The following is a 25,332-nucleotide window of genomic DNA, read 5'->3' as shown; positions in this document are numbered from 1 at the left end:
CCTGCCATTCAGTGAGATTTCAATATCTGATAGGCATATAAAGAGCCAGGTACCTTGCTTATGGTCCAAAAAACTAGACTGGGCATCTCCACATCACCCAGTAGTTAGGCCCCTAACTACTGGGACATCTAAGTGCCCCATGGTCCAGTAGCAGCAATGACTGCTTCAACAAACAGCAGCCAATTTACCCATGGAGAGGAGTACTGGAGAGTTTTGTGAGATCCACCACTCCCAGATGTTTCCCCCTTTAATCCTGGCAAGGGTAAAAAAGTGACAGTACCTTAATTATTGTTAAAATGACTTAGAGATTATAAAACCTCTTGACAGACATTATTCTCACCCACCTAAGAGACCCTTGGCTCCCTATTTTCTACTTTGTCTGGGTTTGTAACCCATCCACAGTGACCAACTGTATTCATGTTTTGAAATCCTCTAAAGTTCTAAAATCTAATTCAGGGCCACATGTTAATCAGCAATGACAATTTTCTTCATATTCCTAACCCATTAGTCAATCCTATTTTACTGGCAAGTCATTAATGAAAATATAATAAACTAATGCAAAAGTAATCTACATTTTGCTCCAGAATGGATGCTTATTTTTGCCATGGATATTTCCTATTTTCCAGTTAGGGAGGGAGAAATAAAACTATGTTGTCACCTAAGTCTTTCATTCAAGACTCACAACAAGATAGGTGCTATTATGCCCATTTTTGCTGGTGAGAAAACAGAAGGTCTGAGTAGTTAACATGCCCCAACAGCAGCTAATAAATGACATAAGCCAAGGCTGACTCCAGTTCAGTCATCTTCCAACGCTCTGTTTTCCACTACACCACACAGCTTCAACTGCTACTATTTCTCATGCTAACAGTCCTAGGCCTCCACTTCTACCTTATATTTGTGCAGTGCAGCATATCTTTCAAACTCCACCCCAGTTTTTTCCTAAGTTGACCAGGTAAATGCAGGAGTACTTTTAAATCTAAATTAAAGTTCTAAGGTCAGGGGACGTCCACGTGGCACAGTCAGTTAAGCATCCGACTGAGGTGGAGGTCATGATCTCGGCTCAGGGTCCTGAAATCAAGCCCCATGTCGAGCTCTGCACTCAGCACACAGTCTGCTTGAGATTCTTTCTCCCCCTCCCTCTCCCGCTTGTGCTCTCCCTTCCTCTCTTTCTCTTTCCCTAAAATAAATAAATAAGCCTTTAAATAAAATAAAATAGCTTTATACAAAAAAATTATAAGGCCAGGACTACCAATTTCTTAGATTTTCATTTCTGGAGCTCCTTTCTATGTACTTATAAAATTGTATCATACACACTCTATTGTCACTCTCGTGTTCAGTCATGGATACTACAGAACAAAACATATGTGAGAAAATACATAATGCTTAAAAATAGTAGCACTACATAAAAATGCTTTTTTTTTTAAGGTTGCTTTGTTTTTGTTTTTGTTTTTGTTTTTATCAGATAGGCATCACAAGTAGGCAGAGAGGCAGGCAGAGAGAGAGGGGGAAGCAGGCTCCCCACCGAGCAGAGAGCCCGATGCGGGACTCGATCCCAGGACTCTGGGATCATGACCTGAGCTGAAGGCAGAGGCTTTAACCCACTGAGCCACCCAGGCACCCCTAAAAATGCTTTTAATAAAAGTTCTGTATATACTACAAATTAGTCCTGTGAAAACAAATGACATTCCTTTTATTTTTTTTTTTAAGGTTTTTATTTATTTATTTGACAGACAGAGCTCACAAGTAGGCAGAGAGGCAGGCAGAGATAGAGAGGGGAAGCAGGCTCTCTGCTTGGCAGAGAGCCTGATATGGGGCTCGATCCCAGGACCCTGAGACCATGATCTGAGCTGAAGACAGAGGCTTAACCCACTGAGCCACCCAGGCGCCCCAGACATTCCTTTTAAATATACAGCAACAAAAAAGAACATCAAGTTAGAAATGTGAAGATTTGTGAAGCCCTTTCAATTTCGAGTATAAATTAAATTTCATTTACTTGTTGATATTTTAACAATTTAAATTGTTGATATTTTAACAATTTAACAGAGCCCCTATGTTATACAGAATATGTTCATGCAAATTATCAATGTTTGAAAACTTCAAAATACTACTGTTAAGTTTTTAGAGTATGATATAATACTTATTAGACCTACCTCTAACCTCACAACTCTGGAAATAAAACCAACTCGGTTTGCTTAAAAAAAAAAAAAAAAAAGTCTTTGGAGCAAATGAAATAAACTTCCAAGGAGATTCCAAAAGAATGGTAATTTTTTAAACTATTTTTAAATATTTGTTAAAATGAAGTTTCAGTATACAGAAATAGAAAAAAATGAAAGGCTTTGAGTAAGCTTTGGTGAGTCAGAGGAAGAAAAGCAAGTGCAGCTGCACTCCATAAACTAAAGATTTGTATCTAGAACTTCAAATAAGTATTAAATCAGACACAACTATCTGAATGGTTAACATCTAGTGCCCATTTTAAAACCTACTCCAACGCAGCTATTTTTAGAAAAACATTCATTAAACTCTTCAAACTACAAGCACAGATGAGTATTTTTTGGTAACTAAAGGGCCTCTAAGGTGTCACACACACACACACACACACACATGCAGGCACACGCGCGTGCACACATGTGCACGCACACACACAGGAAAATTCTGACTCTGTAAAAGGATAAAGAAGGGATAATTATAGAATACAACAGTATTGATGAAAAGCAGCTGGCAATACAGTAGTGATGAGCAACATGAAAAGAGAGAGATATGGGTATCTGAATCTTAATTAGTTAAAATCTAAGCAAAAAGAGTTAAGTATTATAGCACTTCAAAACCTATGATCAATTTATCCTTATTAACTGGGCCCCAAATCACACAGACTCATGAGTATTCCTCATCCTTAAGTGATACATGTTACATTTTTAAAGGATAAAAATTCAGTCATCCACTACTGCCTTACATGATTTGTATTAAAATATCATTTAAATATGTCCAAATATAAAAGTTATAAACACTGTATGGTTACAGTTCTTACAGAACTAAAATAAATAAAATTACAAATTGGTACAAAACTTAGTCAAATTGTCATTAGTTTACTATACAGATGATGGTACTTGACCTAAACTAAGTTGCAATTCCCAGTATGAAAATGGTTCTGACTGTCCTGGTAGTTCTTTGGAAAAAGCGAAGCCCATGGTGTAAAGATGTGATTCACGAACCACTTTTCTCTATTCAAACTATCAACTTTTATTCATATAACATACTGTTCTTACTCAGTCTCCCAACTGGGCCCAGAAGATTCTCCCTTCACTCTTGACACCAGAAAAGGATTGGTGAGGGGCACACTACAGTCATTACTAACCGTTCCAAAGGCTCTTGCTAGAGCTAAGGATTTGGGTGGGAGGAACTGCAACTGACATGGACTCCCTAAACTCAGGAAATGATGGGAGCAGCTCAGGGAAGGTTGGGTGGGTCCAGGTGGTAGCTGTTAATTGCCAGAAGCAAAGTGGACATGGTGATCCAACAAGGCAGCAGGGTAATATTCAGTAATCTCAGGCTTTGCTGTGATAGGCAGAAATCCCTATCTATATTTCATTAATCAGGCCCAAGAATTCAAATGAAGGGCCATCCCACTAAGATCTGTTTGGATTTAAATAGCTAAAAACAAACAACTCTACATTTAGTGAACAGAGACCAGTATGAGACACTTAGAGAGTCATGACCTCTGACCCAAAGCCAAGACCCATAGTTGTTGAATGAATTGGAGGCCAATTCCCTTATGGAAGACCTTTTTTTTCAAATGGATCTCTAGCCATTTACCCAGGTAATCACGAGCTGGTGAGGGAAATACCCAATGCCCTTGAGGATGATTACCTACTAGCTCTAACATTAACTCTTAGGAATTAAGAATACCCCACTGGCCCATGGGCAGAGTGACGACTTATGAGTCATGCAGAGAGATGGAGCTCCAACTCAGCCTCTTCTCATAGTAGTCACTGTGAGACTAACACATCCTACTTTTCAGATATTCCCACAAACTGACAAAATCTCACAATGGCTCTCTGGCTCAGGAGGAAGGAATATTACAGTAAAAAGTACAAAGGAGAAGCTGAATGAATTCCATTTCTTTATCAAAATCACTGCATTTTGGGGGAAATTTCTAAAATTTCTAAAGGAAAGGTGAGATGTTGATACCAGACAAAGGGGTAACAAGTTCTTGGTGGCACACTTCTTGCTTAAATAGCCGGTGTACATACTGCCTTACTCCCCTACAACATTATGACTGTATAGACAAGTCAAAAGATGCCTCCACCTACAATAATGTGTTGAACCTATCAAAAGGACCCAATTAATACCGCACAGCCCCCACAGTTTTGGAACAAGGCCACGGCCCCTTCAGCAAGCAAATGAAGTAACTATTTCCTTTTGAGAAAAAGTTCCTGGCTCACTAGAAGACTGGTGAAAACTGAATACAACAATGTTATATGACCATGTAATCCAGTAGCTCATCATTCATCATTATTGGATGCATTTAATTCTAAACTCCAGCAGGCCATCATCAAGAAAAACAGAGGCTGGCCTAAATGGGATCTGAATACACAATTATGTTGCCTATCAGATCATGTTCACTCCTACATGCCACCTACCCCTCAAGCTGCACCAACGGCTTCATGCAGCCACTAAGCTCAGGATTAAGGGGGGGGGGGGGTCCTGCCCAGAACCGATTTTCCCTTTGTCTCGTAACACTTCACTTCACCTTCCTTTAAGGAAATTCCTTTTCCTTATTCTATGAGGTCTGAGTTGGTCTGAAATACAGTAGTTACCCCCTAACTGACCAAAGGAGAGGGCAATGACCCAAGCAGGGCAGCTCACAGTACACCATTTGCCAGTAAAGGAACTGATCTACAATAGTCACAAGATGAAAGAAAGGCCAAATTAATCCTCTCTTACAGGAATTTGAGCTTTGAGAAGCCATATGAGGATAAAAGGCAGCCAGAGCCGAAACTACCTGAAAACAGTGCTGTACTGCAGAGAAATTGTCCCAAAATTCATGCTTCTGATAACCCTTAGAGCTTCCCCAGTTTCCATTCTTTCTAAGGCCTGGTTTTCTAACCCTCCCTTTGAAACTGTGATCTACCTAGTGTCTTTCCAATAAATTTCTTTTATTTGCTTAAGTAATCCAAAATCAATTTCTTCCTTTGCAACCAAACAACACTGACATTATTCTATACCCCCTTCCTAAAAGATAATAAATCCCTATGGCTTCAAATCTTACCTTCCAACTCCAGCTCATGTCTACTTCCATTAGGAGCCCTGGAGCCATTCTAACTGCATTCTGGACATCTCCACATGCCACAAACAGTTCAAGTTCAATAAATCTAAAAAAAAAACAAAAAACAAAAAAAAACCTCCCCTATACTCTGTACCCAAATGTGCTTCTCCTCCTGTATGCCTTCTATCAATCAATGGTACCTCAACATACTCAATTATTTAGCTTGCTCTTAGCTTAGCTTCAACTCTGTTCTCTTACTTTCAAAATTACCAAGTCAATTCCACTCTGCAAATGTACCTTAAATCCATTTTTGATAATTCAATTCCACCACCACTGCCCAAGTTCATACCCTACCCTCATATTCCTTTATCACCAAAAACACCTTCTCAATTTTTAATATTTAACCCGTCATTTATTGAACATTCCTGATTCATTAGCCCCCTGCCTAGTGGATCCCTCTATTCTTTGTGTCTTCATTTTACTTGAAAATACTTTTAGTCCAACATGTGTAACATTTTATTATACTTATTGTTTTATGCAACTATTTCCCTTATTTGTATATAAATTTTGTTAAGGGTTAGGGGAGTTGCGGTTTAGTGCCTTGTGTTCTTCGAATCCCCTGGTAATAAGCACAGTACCTGGCCACTAGGGGACACACTTGACCAGCTGCTGAAAGAAGAAATGAATGGAAGAATGAAACTGGATCCCTATCTTACACCATTCACAAAAATCAACTTGAAGCAGGTTCAAGACTTATATATAAGACCTAAAACTGTAAAATCCAAAAGAAAACAAGGAAAAAGCTCCTTGACATTGGTCTTAGCACTAAAAACAAAGGCAACGAAACAAAAACAAATAATACTGTATAAAACTGAAAGCTTCTGTTCAGCAAACAATCAACGCAATGAAAAGGTAACTACAGAATGGGAGAAAACATTTGCAAAACCATATATCTCGGCAGCAAAATCATAACAATAATAATCCAATGAAAATATGCGCAAATGATGTGAAAAGACATCTTTCCAAAGAAAACAGAGATGGCGATCAAGTACATGAAAAGGTGCTCAACACTAATCGTAGAGAAATGTCAATCAAAACTACAATGAGATACCGTTTCATACCCGTTAGGATAACTTTTACCAAGAGACAAGAGATAATAAGTGTTGGCAAGGATAACGACAAAAGGAAATTCTTGTGCACTACTGGTGGGAATGTAAACTGGTACAGTCATTATGGAAAACAATATGGAGGGTCCTAAAAAATTAAAAACAGAACTATCACAAGATCCAGAAACTCCCAGTTCAAGGTATCCATCTGAAGGAAATGAAAACACTGTCTTGAAGCAATATCTACACTCCCATGTTCAGCACTATTCATGACAGCCAACATATGGGAACAACTTAAGCCAAGATAGGGGAACAATTCATCGACTGATAAATGCTAATGAGTGTGTGATATATAAACACACACACACACACACACACACACACACACAGTGGAATATTATTCAATCATAAGAAAGAAGGAAATCCTGTCATTTGCAAACACACGGATGAACCCAGAGGACATTATGCTAAATAAAATAAGCCAGACAGGGAAAGACAAATACTGTATGATCTCACTTATATCTGGAATCTGGAAAAAAAAGGGGAAAAGGTGGGGGTCAAACTCAACCCATATAAAAAGACAGTAGAATGATGATTACCAGGTACTGGGGGGTAGGAAATATGGGAAGATGCTGGTCAAAGGGGATAAGCTTTCAGTTATAAGAAAATAAGTACTGAGGATCTAATGTACAGCATGGTGACTACAGCTAGTAACATTCTACTGTATACTTGAAATCTACCATGAGAGTAGATCTTCGGCATCCTCACCACACACATCGGTGCACATACAAAGGTAATTAAGCGAGGTAATCATTCTACAATGTATACATATATCAAATAATCACACTGTACACTTTCAATATATATATAATTTTACTTGACCATTCACCTCACTAAAGCTGTGCAGGGGGAGAAAGGACCGGATTATAGCAACCTATAAAAATGACTAGATTATACCAACCTAGATTATAGCCAGGCCTTCCAGCCTCCAGTTTTTCTTTTCTGCAACCCGCAACTTTCATAGCTGCAAAAACCAGCTTTCAAAAGACATATCTATTCAAATCTCTCTACCACTTAACCTTAGTGGTCTCTGCTGATCTCAAAATTAAATTAGATCTTAACACTACATAAAGAAGCTCCTCAAAACCTAGCTACAACTTTTCCTTTTTCATTTATTTAATTTATTTATTTTTAAGATTTTATTTATTTATTTGACAGACAGAGATCACAAGCAGGCAGAGAGACAGAGAGAGAGGAAGGGAAGCAGGCTCCCTGCTGAGCAGAAAGCCAGATGCGGGACTCCATCCCAGGACCCTGGGATCATGACCTGAGCCGAAGGCAGAGGCTTTAACCCACTGAGCCACCGAAGCGCCCCCCCTTTTTTATTTTTAAAACAACTTTAATTCATATCAGATTTATTCACAATAGCCAAAAGCTACAAGCAATCAAAATGTTCATTTAAGGTGAACAGATAAACAATTCGCTTATATCCATGCAGAGGAACACCCTTTAGCAATAAAAATGACACATTCAATAACAGTCACTAACAATAAAACATATACATTTTAAGTGTACAGTCAAATGTTTTGCCAAATGTATACATCTGTGTAACTGCCACCACAATAAAGATATGATACATTTCTAGTATCCTAAAAATTCCTTTGTTCCCTCTAAGGCCCCAAGCAAACAACTAAAGTGGATGCTTTCTGTCAGTATAATTTTACCTATTCTAGATTTTCCATGTAAATGAAATCATACAGCATGCATTCCTTTGTATCTGGCTTCCTTCACTCAGCATAATGTTCTTGAGATCCAATCATGTTATTGAGTGAATCATTAATCAACTCATTTTTCTTTCTTTTTTTAAAGATTTTATTTATTTATGTGACAGACAGCAAGAGCAGGAACACAGGCAGGTGAGGTGGGAGAGGGAGAAGCAGGCCTCTCTCACTAAGCAGGGAGCCCAAAGCAGGGCTCGATCCCAGGACCCTGGGATCATGACCTGAGCTAAAAGCAGATGCTCAACAACTGAGCCACCCAGGCGCCCCTCTTTCTGGAGGATATTCTTTCTGGAATAGGTAGGTAGATAGAAAAGAGCAAGCCACAGAGTGGGATAAAATATACACATGTCTGACAAAGGGCTGGGACATACAAAGAAGTCTTACAACTAAAGCAGACAACCAACTCAAAAATTGGAGAAGATTTGGACATTTTACAAAAGAGGTTACCTAGCCAATTAGTAAATTTTTTTACTAAATTTTTTTTTCTTTTTTCTTTCTGGAGGATATTCCATTCACCTGAGGTAGACATTTAGATTGTTTCCGGTTTATGCCTATAGTAAATAAACTGCTCTGAATAATTGTGTTAAAATCTCTGACTGCAGGGACACCTGGGTAGCTCAGTCGGTTAAGTGGCTGCCTTTGGCTCGGGTCATGATCCCAGGGTCCTAGGATGGAGTCCCACATTGGGCTCCCAGCTCAGTGGGGAGCCTGCTTCTCCCTCTGCCTGCTGCTCTCCCTGCTTGTCCTCATTCGCTTTTTCTCTCTGACAAAAAAAAAAAAATTAAATCTTAAAAAAAAAAAATGACTGCACATTTGTTTCCATTCTCTATCATTTCAATACCCTGCAGTGGGATTGCTGGATTATAAGGTACAAGGGTATGCTTAACTTTTTTTAAAAAAAGACCAAATAGTTCTTCAGAGTGGCTGTACCATTTTATAGTCCCATTAGCACCACAGGACAGTTCCAGCTCTCCTATGTTAGTGAGAACGGCCCACATTCTCACCAACATTTACCACGGTCAGACTTCCTAAATTAGCCATTTTTGTTTGTATGCAGTGACATCTCTTTCTGGTTTTACTTTGTTTGCATTTTGAAGTGACTAATGATGTTAAGCATGTTGTCATTTTCAATTTTACTAATTGGCTAGGTAACCTCTTTTGTAAAATGTCCAAATCTTCTCCAATTTTTGAGTTGGTTGTCTGCTTTAGTTGTAAGACTTCTTTGTATGTCCCAGCCCTTTGTCAGACATGTGTATATTTTATCCCACTCTGTGGCTTGCTCTTTTCTATCTACCTACCTATCTACCTACCTGCCTATTGGAGAGGGAGAGAGCATGCACAGTCAAGAGCAAGAGGGGCAGAGGGAGAGGAGGGAGAGTCTTCAAGCAGACTCCCCGCTGAGCATGGAGCCCGAGAAGGGGCTCAACCCCACAACCCATGAGATCATGACCTGAGCAGAAACCAAGAGCTATATGCTCAACCGACTAAGCCACCAAGGCGCCCTATTGCCATTTTATTTTCTTAACAGCATTTTTTTAAAGCGTAGTTTTAAATGTCAATGAACTCTAGTTCTTTTTTTCTTTTACAATTTTTTCTTTTACACTTCATGCTTTCTAAAAATTCTCTACTTACTTCATAGTCACAATTTTTCCCCCTGCATTTTCTTTTAGAATTTTTGTATTTTAGTTTTTATGTTTAGTTATATGTTTAGTTTCAAAGCCACTGTTCTTTATGTCATGAGGTTTCCCCCCAGCACCATTTGTTGAAAATACTATCCTTTGCCCACTTAACTGTCTTGCTACTGTTGTCAAAAATGGATTACCATATATACCTGTGGGTCCATTTCAGAACTATATTCAGCCATAGTGATGTATATGCCTGTCTGTACACCAGTCCCTCAGAGTCTTGTTTACTGTAGCTATCTAGAAGTTTTGAAATCGTGTGATGCTAGCATTGCACGATATTTCAAAATTTTTCTAGCTATTGTGGATCTTTGCAATCACAGATTAATTTTAGATCAGCTTATCAATTTTGACAAAAAATCATCTGTAGAAATTTTGATTGGGATTATGCTAAATCTATAGATGAATTTGGGGAAGAACAGATATTTTAATAATATTAATTCTTCCAATCCATGAACAGGGTATATTTATGTCATCTTGAATTTCCCCACCAGTGTTTTATAGCTCTCAATGTACAGACTTTGTATATATTTTGTTAAATTTATCCCTCAGCATTTCATGTTTTTTATATTACGGCGAACATTTTGCAAATCCATTTTCCAACTGTTTATTGTTGATATAAGGAAACACAATTGCTTTGTATATTTTGACATTATATAACTTATGCTTGCTACACTCGTTTATCAGCTCTAGTAGCTTTTTTGTAAATTCTTAGGGATTTCCCAGCATGTGACGTTATTTGGTAATTAAGACTTGCTTTTCTTTTCTAACCCAACATGCTTTTAAATTCTTTTTCTTGACTGGCTAGAACTTCTGGTAAAATGTTAACAGAAGAGGAAAGGAGAATATCCTTGAGTCCTGTCGTAGAAAACAGTCTTTCACTATTAAGAATATTAGCTGTAGGGGCGCCTGGGTGGCTCAGTGGGTTAAAGCCTCTGCCTTTGGCTCAGGTCATGATCCCAGAGTCCTGGGATCGAGCCCCACATCGGGCTCTCTGCTCCGCAGGGAGCCTGCTTCCTCCTCTCTCTCCGCCTTCCTCTCTGCCTAGTTGTGATTTCTCTCTGTCAAATAAATAAAATATTTAAAAAAAAAGAATATTAGCTGTAATTGTTCATGGAGCCTCTGTATCAGATTGGAAAGGGTACCTATTGCTATGTCTTCAGTTCACTTATCTTTTCTTCTTCAGGATCTAATCTACTGTTGAGCCAATCCAGATAAATGTTTTCCTGTTACATATTGAACTTTCAGTTACAGATATTACTTTTTTTTTTTAAAGATTTTATTTATTTATTTGACAGAGGGCAGAGAGGCAGGCAGAGAGAAGTGGGGAGGCAGGCTCCCTGCTGAGAGTAGAGAGCCTGATGCAGGGCCTGATCGCAGGACCCGGAGAACATGACCTAAGCTGAAGGTAGAGGCTAAACCCACTGAGCAAACCCGGCACCCCAGATATTACCCTTTACATATTTTTTCTATCACATGTATCATTATTCATGCTTTCTTTTAAAAACTTGAGGATAGGAACTCTTCTACACTGTTGGTGGGAATGCAGGCTGGTAATGCCACTATGGAAAACAGTATGGAGGTTCCTCAAAAAGTTGAAAATACAGCTACCCTACAGGCCAGCAACTGCACTAGTGGGTATGTACCCCAGAGATACAAAGGTAGTGATTCGAAGGGTCACCTGCACCCCAATGTTTATAGCAGCAATGTCCACGACAGCCAAACAATGGAAAGAGCCTAACGCTCTGAGACAGATGAATGGATAAAGAAGATGTGGTCTATATATACAATGGAATATTACACGGCCATAAAAAAAGAAAACTTGCCACTTGCAATGACGTGGGTGGAACTACAGGGTATTATGCTAAGTGAAACAGGTCAATCAGAGAAAGACAATTATCATAGGATCTCACTGATTTGTGGAATTTAAGAAACAAATCAGAGGTTCATAGGGGAAGAGAGGAAAAAATAAAACAAGACAAAACCAGAGAGGGAGACAAACCATAAGAGACTCTTAATCATAAGAAACAAACTGAGGTTGCTGGAGGAGAGGTGGTAGGGGGATAGGGTACTTGGGTGAGGGACATTAAGGAGGGCATGTGATGTTATAAGCACTGGGTGTTACATAAGACTGATGAATCACAGACCTGTAACTCTGAAACCAATAATACATTATATGTTAATTAACTGAATTTAAGTTAAAAAATGTTTTTAAAATTGAAATAAATTTAAAAAAATAAAAACTTGACCATATTTATAATAAGTCCTGTCTGCTGATTCCATCATCAGTGTCTTACAGATCTGTTTCTACTGACTGATTTTTCTCCTGGTATATGTCTATTTTCCTGCTTCTTGAAATGTCCTGTAATTTTTAATTGGATGTTGGATATTGTTAAATTGTGCTGCTGAGTAACTGGATTTTAATCTTCCTTTTAAGAATTTCGGGGTGCTTTGGCTGGCAGTTCAACTAGTTCTGGGTCAGGCTGATCTTTTTGAGACTTGCTGTTTAGCTTTATTAGGGAGGTTCTCGAGCAGTCTGCCCTCTAAAGCTGGTTTATCCCTATTACTGAGGCATAATTTTCTGGGGTCTTCACCGAGTGCCTGGCTGTTCAAGTCTTTCCATAACGTCCAGTTAGAACTCAGACGCCTCCCAGCTCTGTGAGAACTCTGAGAACTGCACGGCTTATAGCTCCCCAGCCTCACTGATTTTCATCCTACGCATGTGCTGCTAATACTTCAACAATAGACTCAAGTGGGCACCTCAGCTGCCTGGAGCCTTTCTCTGTATACTCCCTCCTCTTCCGTATTCTGCCCCACAATTTCCTGCTGCCTTTGCTTCCCCCAAATCTGATCTGTCTCAAACTCACCGATACCACCATCCTCTGTGTATGTTCCCCTCTCTGTGTGGCTATTTGGAAAATACCTCCCAGCACAAAGCCAGAGTGATAGTTTTCATCTCATCTGTTTTCCCTTTCATAGAATCACAACGCTATACTGCTTCGTACTCCAAGAATACAACTGTTTCATATTTTTTGTCCAGTTTTCTATTTGTTTAGCATTCATTACTCTGTCTTGGCAGAAGCGACACATATGTTCAACTTATCTTTTTTGTCTCATCCCATCCCATGTTCAGACCACACCAAACTACTACTTCTCTACCCCTGGCTAAGCAATTTCTTCTCTTTTATGTCCCTGCCTTGGTCATTTCCTTTCCATCCAACATGACCCAACTCTTAGGTCATCTCATCTTTGAAAGTCTTCAATTTTCTGTAGAGATTTTTTTTTTTTTAATCCCTGTCTCTACAGCATATCATTCACACATACTATAGCATATATCCCAAGGTACTCTCACTATTAGCACATCTCTCCACTGAAATGAATTTCAATAATGAAAATTGCTAACACTTGGATACTTTTTATGAGCCATAGAAGAGTATCTAAGCACTTTATCTATAGTTACCCATTTAATCTTCATAATCTTCATAAAATAGTATAGGTACTATTATTAGTCTCATTTTACAAATGAGGAAACTAAAACACAAAAAGGTTAAGGAAATTGCCTGAGATCACATAGCTTGGTAGTTGTAGAGACAGGATATAAATCTAAACAGTCTGATTGTAGAGCTCATGCTCACCATACCGTCTCTGATGAATTCCTGAAGGGAAGCAACTGTGTCTTATTCTTGTTTGTACATTCCATGCCAAGAGCACCTCAAATATTTGTGGAATGAATTAAAATTTTTAATTTTCTCCTAGTCATCCAAAAAAAAAAAAAAAAGTCCTTCATAAGTAACGCAGGTTTTCAGTCAGTAATTACAGAACTGAATCTAGAAAAGGTCTTTTATAAACATGGAAGAGACTAAAATTAAATTTCTAATAATAAATTCAAAGATCTCTGAAGAATTTTAACATGCAGAAAAGACTAATAAGGCTTTATAGGTAGCCAAGTAACTGTAGTGAACTCAGGAACAAAAAGTGTCTGCCAAGGAATCAACACCCCCTTAGAGAGAGATGAAATGTCATTATTTGTCTCCATTAAATGATACTAAATTAGTCCCACCTATGGAAATGTGCAATAGAGATCAAGACAAAAGTAAAAAGATAAGAGTATTTAAACAAAAATTTAATCCTAAAAGCCAAATATGTCAAAAGTAATCAACGAAAACAAGTAAAGCCATATTACTCAATATGTATAAACAACAAAAAATTCTATGTAAAAAAAGTAAGTCATTACCTTAAAAACGATAAAGAGTCCTCCATATGATTACTGAAAACATTTCAGTTGTTGACAGCAGGTATATATAAAACTAAAAGTACTTCAAAAGAAATAATACAGGAATAGCCTGCCTTTCAAAAGAGCCACTTTGCTTTACAAAAGACATATATTAGTTCACTGACCAAAAGAAATACAAAGAGGATTTTCACTTTAATGAAAAAAGGCAAAAAGCAAAAATAGTGTTTAACGTTTGTTTTGCAGCGAGCCGTTACAGAAGCAGCGCACACCCAGAGCAGCAAGACTGGAACCGCCAAGCTCCTTCCCTGGGAACTACACTCAGCATCTTAGCATCAAACTGCCGTAGCTTTGAACTGTATCTGTGAGCATCTGTGCTTTATCTCAATTTATTTTGTGCATTCATTAGCAAGATGTGTCCTAAGATATCAACAAAAGCCTAAGGGAGATTATTTTTGGGTCTGGGAATACTCAAAAAGTTTTCCATATAAATTAATGGTAATTGCTTCTTTTGCTTGATGCCATTTTGGCTTATCGAAAGTTTCATAGAAATGCCCTACTTTCAGATAGTAGGGGAGATCTGTAATGATTTATACAGAAATTTAAATGATTAAAAATAAAAAATATATATTTTGCACAAGTGGATAATCACATTTAATCAGCAAGGTAATAACGAACCATAGGGTACAAGTTGTGAGGAAATAAGGGTTGATGTACTGTTGCCACATTCAACCTCCACGTTACCAATCTACATCACATAACTGCCCTTCTAGTCCATCCTACAGCCCACTGTCCAGCTTGGACAGATCCACAATCTCTCATCCAAAGCCCCTGAAACCAATTCAAAATTTTTCTGATTTTAGGAAAGTGCATTTTACTCTGCACTCCAGTAGGATCTGGGGCAGCACCCTGTAATCAAACACATGAATATTTCTGCAGCAAAATCCATGAATATTCACATTAAGTGGAATAAAGAAAGACTATAAATAATCGCTCATCAGTTCAGGTCAGATTTATGAGCCTGAAAAAACATTCTGTTTTCTGAGCCTTTACGATTTTTAAATAGTAGGAAAAGGACCATAGATCTGTGTTACCACATTGCATCCAATCTGCTCACTCCCTGCTTGAGAAATGACAATGGCTCCCTTACCTGCCATATTCAATTACAACACTAATTTCTATACTAGTACAGAAATGGCAACACCTTTGGAAATCATTTATTCAAACTCCTTACTTCATTGCTTAGGAAACTAAAGCCCAAAAAACATGGAATAACTTGCCTTGGGTCATACTGTTACCTACTGACAGGATAAAACTAGAACGTGCAGGTCTCCTGTCTCCTAAGCCTACTGCTTGTTTGTTGGTTAATTCACTCATTCATTCTCTCTCTCAATTCAAAGAGATTCTTTTCAGCTTTTTAAAATAATTAAATAATTACAGACTCACAGAAAATTACAAAAATAGTATAGAATCCTATATATCCTTTATCTAGCTTTCCTCAGTCTTCAGCTATAATACAGTATATGAAAACCAAAAATTAACATTCGTCCATTAGTGTTAACAAAATACAAACCTACGAGCCTGAGTGTTTCAGTCAGTTGAGAGTATGACTCTTGGTTTTGGCTCAGGTTGTAATCTCATAGATTGTGAGATTAAGCCCCACGTTAGGCTCTGCACTTAGCACGGAGTCTGCTTTATCTCCCTCTGCCCCCATCCCCCTGCTCTCTCTGTCAAATAAATAAATCTTAAGACAAAACAAAACAAAACCACAAAACTACAGCCTTATCCCATTTTCAGCATTTTTCTTAACCTGTATTCATTTGTATGTGTCCGTGTATATAGTTTTAAGCACCTTTATCCGTGTATAGATTCATGTAACTACTATCAAAATCAAGATACTGAAATGTTTAAAAAAAAAAAAAGAGATACTGAAATGTTCCATCACCACAAAATACCTCTTTGTATTTATATCCTCCCTGCTGCCCACTCTGTCCCTGACTCTAGCAAGCATTAATCTGTCCTCCATCTCCATAGTTTTGTCATTTTGAGAATGTTGTATAAATGGAATCATACAGTATTACAGAGGCCAAGGGCAGGCTGTCCCAAGATTGGCTACTTTGGCATGATTATTTTGAGTTAAAAGCAATCAAAACCCAGCAGATCAAGGAAAAACTCTTCACCTCCTCCTCAACTGCACGCTCATACCAGGAAGAGAGCTATTAACAGAGACTCCTCTTTCCCTGAGAAACTTATCTGAATAATTGGGCAACATTTGTTTCCAAATATCTCCTTTCACCTTCCTGCTAATGGTCTTTCTCCCCTTTGTAATAGCCAGACCACTTCTCCTCTTCTTAGCCCATATAGCCATCTCCTTGCTTCATTTCTTTGGAATTTCATGTCTATGTGAATTCCCCACATATATGCTATTAAATTTGATTTTCTCCTGTTAATCTGTTTCAAGTCATTTTGATTCTTACTCCAGCTAGAAGGATCTTGAAGGGCAGAGGAAATTCTTTCTTTCCAACAATATATAAACTTCTGAGACTGACTTTTTCTTTGTGGTAAGACACACATAAAATTTACCATCTTAGACATTTTTTAAGTGTACAGTTCACTATATTCACAATGTTGTGCAACCAATCTCCAGAACTTTTTCATCTTACAAAACTGAAACTCTATACCCTTGGCAACCACCATTTTACTTTCTGTGAATGGGACTACTCTAGATACCTCATATCAATGGAATAATACAGTATCTGTCTTCTTGTGACTGGCTCATTTGACTTAACATAATGTCCTCAAGGTTCACCATGTTGCAACATGTGCCAGAATTTCCTTTTAAAGGCTGAATAATACTCCATTATATGTACACAATATTTTGTTTATCCATTCACCTACTGATGGACATCCGGGCTGCTTCCAGCACTAGGCTATTGCAAATAATGCTGCCATGAACACGGGTAAACGGACATCTCTTTGAGACCCTGCTTTCAATTTTTTTTTTTTTTTTTTTTTTTGGCTATATACCCAGAAGTGAAATTGTTGGATCACCTGGTAATTCTTTCTTTAATTTTTCTGAGAAGTGCCTTTTTACATTCCCACCAGTAGTGTGGATTGATCTATCCCATTCACCCTAATTCTTTCCAGATTCATTCAAATTGTTGTATGAATAAATAGTTCAGTTATCTTCATTGTTGAACAGGGTTTCATTGCATGGCTGCAATATCATTTGTTCAACAATTCACCATTGAATGACATCTGCGTTATTCCAATTTGGGGCTATTACATATAAAGTTGCTATAAACATTTGAGTATAGGTTTTGACCCAAGTTTTTACTTCTCTGGAGTAAATTCTCTGGAGTACGATTGCTGGTTTGTATGGGAAGTGTATGTTTAATTTTATAAGAAACTGCCAAGCTCTTTCTCAGTGTGGCTGTACCATTTTTACATTCCCATCAGCAATGTTGAAAGAAATCTGGTTTCATTTCTCTGCATCTTCACGAGGACATCAGATTGTCAGTACTTTACATTTTAGCCTATCTAGCACGTAAGTAGCAGTTATCTTATCACGGTTTTAATTTTCATTTTTCTAATGGCTAATGTTACATATGCTTACCTGCCACCTTCTCATATATTTACTTGTCATCTTTACAGGGTCTTTCTGCTCATTTTCTAATTGTATTGTTTACTTTCTTAACCATTGAGTTTAGAGAGTTCTTTACATATTCTGGATACAAGTCCTTCAGATATTTGATTTGCAAATATTTTCTCCTCACGACTTGTATATCCCTGATGGAAGAACAGACCTCTCCTCTATCGGGGAAGGCCGTCTTCTTCAACAGAGCACACAGCTTCAGGAGGGACCCACTTGGAGCAGTGAGGGAGGAAAGGGACACCTACCTAGCCAGCCAGATCAGCCGAAATCAACCCTGGCAATCAATGGGGTGACAGATGTTGCAGCCAGATAGCCCTCACACCCTTCCTCTTAATTATCAATGCTTTGCTGATAAGATTTCAACAAAGTAAGGTTGTACATCATTCAAAAATATATAGTTGCTTAATCCATGTTTTTAGCTATTATTTACAATAATCACAGTCTGCCTACCCTTTGGATCAAACGCTTGCTCCACTACTAAAACAGGTAAATATAGGACATCTTCCCCCAAAGTTTTTTTTGTTCTGCCCATGAGTTCAGACTGTTCAAATAAATTGTGATACACTATCAAAGAATAATAAAACGACATGCACGTTAGCTCTTTCTTTTCTCACAAAATAAAACCATTCATACACGTTACCACCTTTACTGCAACTTAGTTATTTTGTTCCTCTCCACTTCTTTCACTGTGCCATGGTACTTGGGCAGTCAGGGCAAGCTACAACCAGGAAATTTTAGAGCCAATTAGTCTTACAAGCTTTCATCTAGTGTGTCTCTGGTGGCTTTAGAAGGGATCTTCTCCAACACCCCTTCTAATGCTCTGGCAACTAAGTGGATGAATTACAACTCTCAGAATATACACATTAATAAGGCCTTTTCCAGCTCTGCCCTCTTCACTTCAATGTTTTATTACAAAGACAATAATATGCACGACGTAACATAGTACTATGAGCCCTGCCACTAACACTACCATTACCACCACATGCAGTGAAACCCACTATTTGATTAGCAAAAATTAAGAAACTTCAAGGCTCTAGTGCTATGAGAACATGGAGTAATATGAACTCAGACATTGCTCATGAGAGTAGCAGCTGGTACAATCACTTTGGAAAGCAATTTGCTATTATTTACTAAAACTGAACACGTGCATTCACTCCTCCTCCATCTAGTCTCTCAAGACAAGTACATCTGGAGATATGCGCAAGCACATTCACAGCAGCATTTTTCATAACACAAAAATGCAAACCACCCAAATGCTGATTGAGAGAAGGCTATGGCATATTCAAAAAATGGGCTTTCATACACCAGTGAAAAACTAATGAAGTACAATTAAGCACGACATGGACAAATCTTAGGAACAATTACAGAAAAAAAGTAAGCATAGCAGACTACAAGCAATAAGCTACTATATTTATAAATTTCAAAAGTGAGCAAAATTTAACATATTATTTAGAGAAACACCAATATAACTTTTAAAAAGGAAAAACAAACCCAAAATCCAGTACACTGGGATTCAGGGACGTGGACTGGGGAGTACAGATAGTTTCAAAAGGATTGGTAGTTACAGCTTTTAAATTAGAAGGTAAGCTCATTAGTTTCATTACTAAGCCTTAAAACATGTAAGTACATATGAGTGTGTGTATGTGTGTGTGTGTGTGTGTGTGTGTTTTGAGTGTATAACATCTAAAATCTACAGAGAATTAACATTCTAACTACAGGACAAGTTTAGCCCACTGATAAGATGATATTCCTGAGACTGGAAAAAATGCCAACAAGTAAAATCACTTTATTGTTACTTGGTCACTTCTGTAGTAATAAAGAAACAACAGGTATCTCAAAAAATTACACCAAGAGGGTAAGCAAGAGAAGTGGGGGTGGCTGGAAAAGAGTAACATAAGGGATCCTTGTGGTGACAGAAATGTTCTGCATCTTGACTGTATCAATGTCAATAATCTACTTGTGATACTAGAGTATAGTTATACCAGATGTTAACATTCGGAGAAACGGTAGAGGGTACATTGGATCTCTATTACTTCTTCCAACAGCATGTGAACCTATAATTACCTCAAAATAAGTTTAATTTAAAAAAGGAAAATGGGAGGAAAAAAGATAATTTTTTTCTAGGTTTTCTCCATCTTGGTACTATTGACATTGGGAGGCCCGTAATTCTTCATTGTAGGGTCTGTGCTGGGCATTACAGGGTGTTTAACAGCATCCATGGCCTCTACCTACTAACTGCCAACAGCATGCCCCAGGCATGACATCTCCATATACTACCAAATGTTCACCAGGGGGCAAAACTGCCCCATCTGAGAACTAACTACAGGTCTACTCACAAAAGCAAGAGCTGTGGAAATGTTCCCAGTTGAAGGAGATGAAAGAGACATGACTATTAACTGTAATACGTGATCCCAGGCTAGATCCTGAACTAGAGAGGAAAAAAATACTATAAAGGACATTTTTGGGTCAATTAACAAAACTGGAATATCAGTGGTATATTAATAAAGTATTGTATCAATATTAAATGTGTTTAAATTAATTACTGTAAAGAATATTTCTACGCTTAGGAAATACACAATTACATATTTAGGCACAAGGGACCATGATGTATGCACTCTACTCTCAAATAATTCATTAAAAATGTGTGCATTTACATATAAATGTAAATAGTATGTACATATGTTTAGAATAGGGAATCTGATTAAAATGTATGCAGCTGTGTTCTTTTACTATTTTTATTCTTGCAACTTTTCTGTATGCTTGAAATTATTTTCAAATAAAAAAGGTTTTTGTTCGTTTGTTTTTACTGGAAGCATAAGTTGTGGTCTTAAAATCCTAATGGCAAGTTTCACAGTAGTAGTCCAGAATAAGTGATAAAAATCCCAAGAGGACAGTGATTACTGACTGGATAGATTCTTACTTTAAGGCTGGGATATTCGTTGCAAAAAACTGTCTACCTTCAGCAACATCTCCCCCTCTACATTTTTTTCTGGAGGCAACCACTGGAACAGTCCGGAACCAAAAATCAATCCATCCTATTTTTAAAAGACCATTTCCACAAAGTGACTTAAACCCACATCCCTACTCGATTTCTCTACAATTCACTGAGGCATCTTTACCCTCAATAATTAAGAAGCAAAAACGCGAGAAGACTACAGGTGTTTTCTCAAAACTAAACCACTTATCCGCTCAGCTGAGCGAATGGAGAAGAAAGTTAAGGTGAGTGGACTGAAGAGACAACATCAAATGTCCAGGAGAGCTAAGGAAAGATAGGAGTAAAAAGAAATAAGCAGGGAGTCAGTCTGAGCGAGGCAGGGGGTGTCGGCCAGGAAAAAGGACTCGAGTGGGTGCGAGGGTGTCAGGATAGGGATTAAGTAGCTCACCTGGCCGTGGTAAGCAGAGGGTGCTGAGTCCCCACCAGCTTCCGCACCTGCATAGCGATGTTGCTGAGCTCGTCGCTCAGCAGGCAGCGGAGGCTCATGAAAGACGTGGGATAGCCCACGATCTTCTCTGCCTCTGACACCACTTGGTTCCAGTGGCCCGGGGACCTGGAGGACTGACCACGCCAGGAGCCCACCGAGGAGATGGTATCGAGGGACGGGGACCACCACCTGCGAGGCGGGGAACCCGACACCCCGAGATAACGGGGCAAGCGCAACAGCAGCTGCGGAAGGCTCATAGTTTGAGTCTGGGAATGTCAGGGACTTGGGGGTGTCCGGAGGTGGCGCGAGGAACAAACCAGGGGCAGAGGTTGAACTTGCAGGAACTAGAAGAAAGCGGCAACTCCTGACCCTCAGAGAAGGGTGAGTTCCTGGAATCGTGACCAGAAAAGCACTTTAACTGCAGCTTTCAGCGCTTCGGGTTACACAAACAACTGCCAGAGCACAGCACTGCCCCGGCTATCTGGGTAGAAACCACGGCCGCCTCCTAAATGGGGGATGCCATATTGGCGAGATGGAATACGGTCTGTCGTAAAGATAGAGGCGGGTAGTTCAGGAGAGAAGACTGATCCTTACTTTATGGCACAGTCGTGAACACCCCCGAAGGGGCGGGGCTTTGGAGGTGAGCCCCGGAAGGCGGTGGGGTAGGGCGAAAGCTTAAGCTCCTCCCACACCCCGTCTTCACCCAAGGTTGGGAAGACCTCCGTTTCCCGGGAGTCGGTTAGGTGGTGGGAGCTTCCGAGTGGTACACTCGTGTTCGGAGCTTGGGCCCAGTCTGATTCATCGGGGCATGCCCAACGCCCAGCACAGAGTGGCGCATAGAAACATTTGTGTAATGGACAAGGTCTGTGTCTGCCACGTCTCTTTTCGTGGCTCCCAGCCCGACCGGAAGGAAGGGCGCCAGGCAAAGGTGCCCGTCCCCCTGGGAAGCTTCTCAGCCCCTGGCAGGGGTAGTGGACCGGTGTGAGGGCGGCCCTCAGGGCGACTGGCCTTGGGAAACTACGGTTCACTACTCAGTAGTGGGACGCAAAGTCCGGGCGTGTGACTGAGCCCTCTTCGCCCTCAGTTCCCAACCGGACGGAAGGTGGCGTGGCCCGGCGGAAAGGGTTCTTTTTCCCCAAGGAATGCCCTTGATCCCACCCTCTCTTGTCTTTTCCCTCGGAAGGACGCTCCGTTTCACTACCAGGATTCAAAACCGGATCACCGACCGTAGTGCTTTTCACTTATGGCTCACAATTAGCTCATTTTATCCCCAAAACAACTCCATTAAGTAGGTAGTGTTAGTATTCTCCATGTTTCATGTGAGAAAACGGAGGCACCTCCAAGTGGTGTAAATGGTCAAAGGCCACACCAGGCCTTTAACTGGGGTGTTATCGCAGGCGATCAGGTTTCTGCTTCCATGCTCTTAACCACAGCATTACGTGAAATAACAACCTATTAACCATTCCTTACTCTTTATTGTTGAGGAGAAGCAGTCAATGTGGTTATCATTCAAGCAATGCTACCTTTTCTTTTTTCAGGTATACCTAGTATCCTGCCCCTTTTCTCATCACGCAAAGCAAGTGTTTAAAAAAAAAAAAAAAAAAAAAAAGCCCTGGTTAGGGGTGCCTGGGTGGCTCACTGGGTCAGGTAGTGATCCCAGAGTGCTAGGATCCAGCCCTGCCTCTGGATCCCTCTGAGCCTGGAGCTTCTCCCTCTCCCTCTACCCTTACACCCTCCCTTTTTCTCTCTCTCCCAAATACATAAATAAACAAACAAACTCTTGTTCATAATGAAAGATGTGTTACCCAATTTTACACTCTTAAAAATAGCTTGTAAAACTCGCTTCAACGTTCAGAATGCTTTCAAATTTATGATTGATATTTTTCAAATTAGTATCATGCACAATACTGGACTAGATTCAGGCTACAGATAAAAATGTAGACTTAAAAAAGGATGAAAAGAGTACTCATTTTGCAGAAAGATGCTTTTCTCTACAAATATTTAGGCTCAGACTCCCTTTGAATAGCAAATTTCCCTTGTGATTTAAAAATCCAATTTTATTTCCAAAAATTCACTTTTAGGCATAACTTCTCAGGGGTACACTGTAGATGAACTGAATTAAGCTTGCAAGTGTTAAACACAGTCTTTGCCCACAAAATAAGGCAAGCTGAAGTTCAAAATAATTCCTGTGGAAGAGATAACAAACTCCTGGCAATAAAATTCAGCTCTGCTCTAGATGAAAATAAACGTGGAGAGTGAGCTATCTTACCATTTCAAAAAGTTCCAAGGCCTGAGCTTCTGGGTTATCCAAGGTGAAAGAAGTCATGAAAAAATGAAGAGAAATAAAGGCTGAATGTGATAGATTGTGCACCTGAGGCTGTTTCTTCAGAATCACGGAACCTTAAGACTAACTTTTAATGCAATTTCCTTAATACCCAATTCACAGCATGTACTTTAATTTCTCCACAGAAACCAAAGGCATTATTCTCCGGTCATACTCTATTAACCAAGTTTTTGATTATTCATGGGACTTTTGGTCCCATTTACTTTAAATAATCAGCACTTTCTTTTATACTTACAGTTAAAAGGTTGCATTATACCTAATGATAATCTGCTTGTAGAAGGTTAAAATGGTATTTATTCCAGATAAATGTATCACTCCTTTGAGTCTTTCTGACTAAAGAAATTTCTGAATTGATAGTGACTTTTGGGGGAGCAGAGAGAGGAAGTATCTGTGATTCTGTCGTTCCTCTGCCACCGGTAAGAGTCATTTTGCAAGTGTCTGCAAATATGTGCATAAAGAAAGAGTGTAGCAGAACTTCTCACCCTTGATACTACTGATGTTTGAGGGCATGGATTCTTTGTTATGAGGAGAGGGTTGTCCTGTACAAGGTGGGATGTTTAGTAACAACCCAGCAGTAACCACCCTCCAAGGCTGTGACAACCTGGTGTCTCAGAACATTGCCAATTGTCCCCTGGGGCCAAAATCACCCATGGGAATATAGGGAAATGGGAGATGCTGAAAACAAACAAACAAGAACAAAACAAACAAAAAACAAGGACCGTTGATGACACTGATTCCCACAAAGCAGCAAAAGAAGAGGTCCTGCGTGTGAATAGCCTTGCGGGTTAAAATGGTCACACCACAACCTGTGGAAACTTCCAGTCATGTACAGGGACTTCTCCATCTCCTTGGATTTGGGGTTGTTTGGGAGACAGCAAGCTGACAAAAGATGGTCATGGTTCCTCCTCCACCTTTCTCAGGATCCTGAAGTTGGTAAAGTGCCAGTGGATTTCACTTACTGTCCTCTCCACATTCTGCTGACCTTAGAAACAAGTTGAGTTATATTTGATGTCCTTTTCTTTGGCTGGAAACCTAAGCCAGCCTTTGGAAGTACAAGGTCTTCACAAGGATGGTGTATGCTTTGGGCTTTGGCATTTCCATGGTTAAGTGAGTGGACATAGATAGGGACACGGCAGCCACCCTCCTTCTACCACCCTCAACACAATCACCTATTGTTTATGCTAAGAAAAGTTCCTCCAAAAGCAGTTGAAAAACACTGTGGTGTATCTTGGGGCAGAATGATAAAAAGGAGGCAAATAATCAAATTAGCAACGACCCGAAAGTTTGTCTACTGGGCTGCTGGCTGTGGAGAACAGGGACAGCACATGTCGCCAGAGAGATTGGAAAATAGTTCACAGCATCTATGAAACGGAATTTGGTAATCCCTAGAAAAATTACGTGTGCATTTATACTTTGACCCAGAAATCCCAATTCTAGGAACCCTTTCCAAAACACAAAATGACTTATGCACAAGGTTATTCATTGCAATATTATTTGTAATCGCGAAAGATTAGAAACCAACCAAACAACCATGAGTAAGGGAGTGGTTAAATAATGGAGTAGATCCATACAATGAAATACACTGTGTAACTCTGAACAAGATGTAATGTGAGCTCCAGAATATGGTTAGCTTTTAAACAATGATAGGAACCAAAAACACACCAAGATGCAGAACAGTACAGTATTTTTTTGGGAAGATAGGTGAACTACGAATATATACTTGCCTATATATTTGGGTTGGGAAGAAACAGCTGGAGGAGACAGGTATGGAACACACTACCCTGAATATATCTTGACTACATAGTTTTAAACGTACAGTCACGTAATGCATTATGGTATTGGTCAACT

General features: G+C 39.3%; 1 protein-coding gene across 2 annotated transcripts in view; it reads right to left on the bottom strand.

The window, feature by feature from the left end:
- The window catches only part of PDSS2 (decaprenyl diphosphate synthase subunit 2), a 254,692-nt gene extending 233,038 nt beyond the window's left edge, over nt 1-21,654 (bottom strand). Inside the window, exons 1-2 of one of the 2 annotated variants that reach the window (XM_046006026.1) lie at nt 21,494-21,654; nt 21,102-21,452 (exon numbers count right to left, since the gene is read on the bottom strand). In XM_046006026.1, coding sequence (XP_045861982.1) covers nt 21,102-21,397 — 296 coding nt within the window. In that variant the 5' untranslated portion in view covers nt 21,398-21,452; nt 21,494-21,654. Of the gene's footprint in view, nt 1-21,101 lie in introns of both variants that reach the window. The other variant, XM_046006024.1, reaches the window with a different exon arrangement.
- Between the last annotated feature and the right edge of the window lie 3,678 nt (nt 21,655-25,332).

The sequence above is a fragment of the Meles meles genome, chromosome 5 (assembly GCF_922984935.1).
Source record: "Meles meles chromosome 5, mMelMel3.1 paternal haplotype, whole genome shotgun sequence".
Classification (NCBI taxonomy): domain Eukaryota; kingdom Metazoa; phylum Chordata; class Mammalia; order Carnivora; family Mustelidae; genus Meles; species Meles meles.
This window is presented reverse-complemented; position numbering and strand designations above follow the sequence as displayed.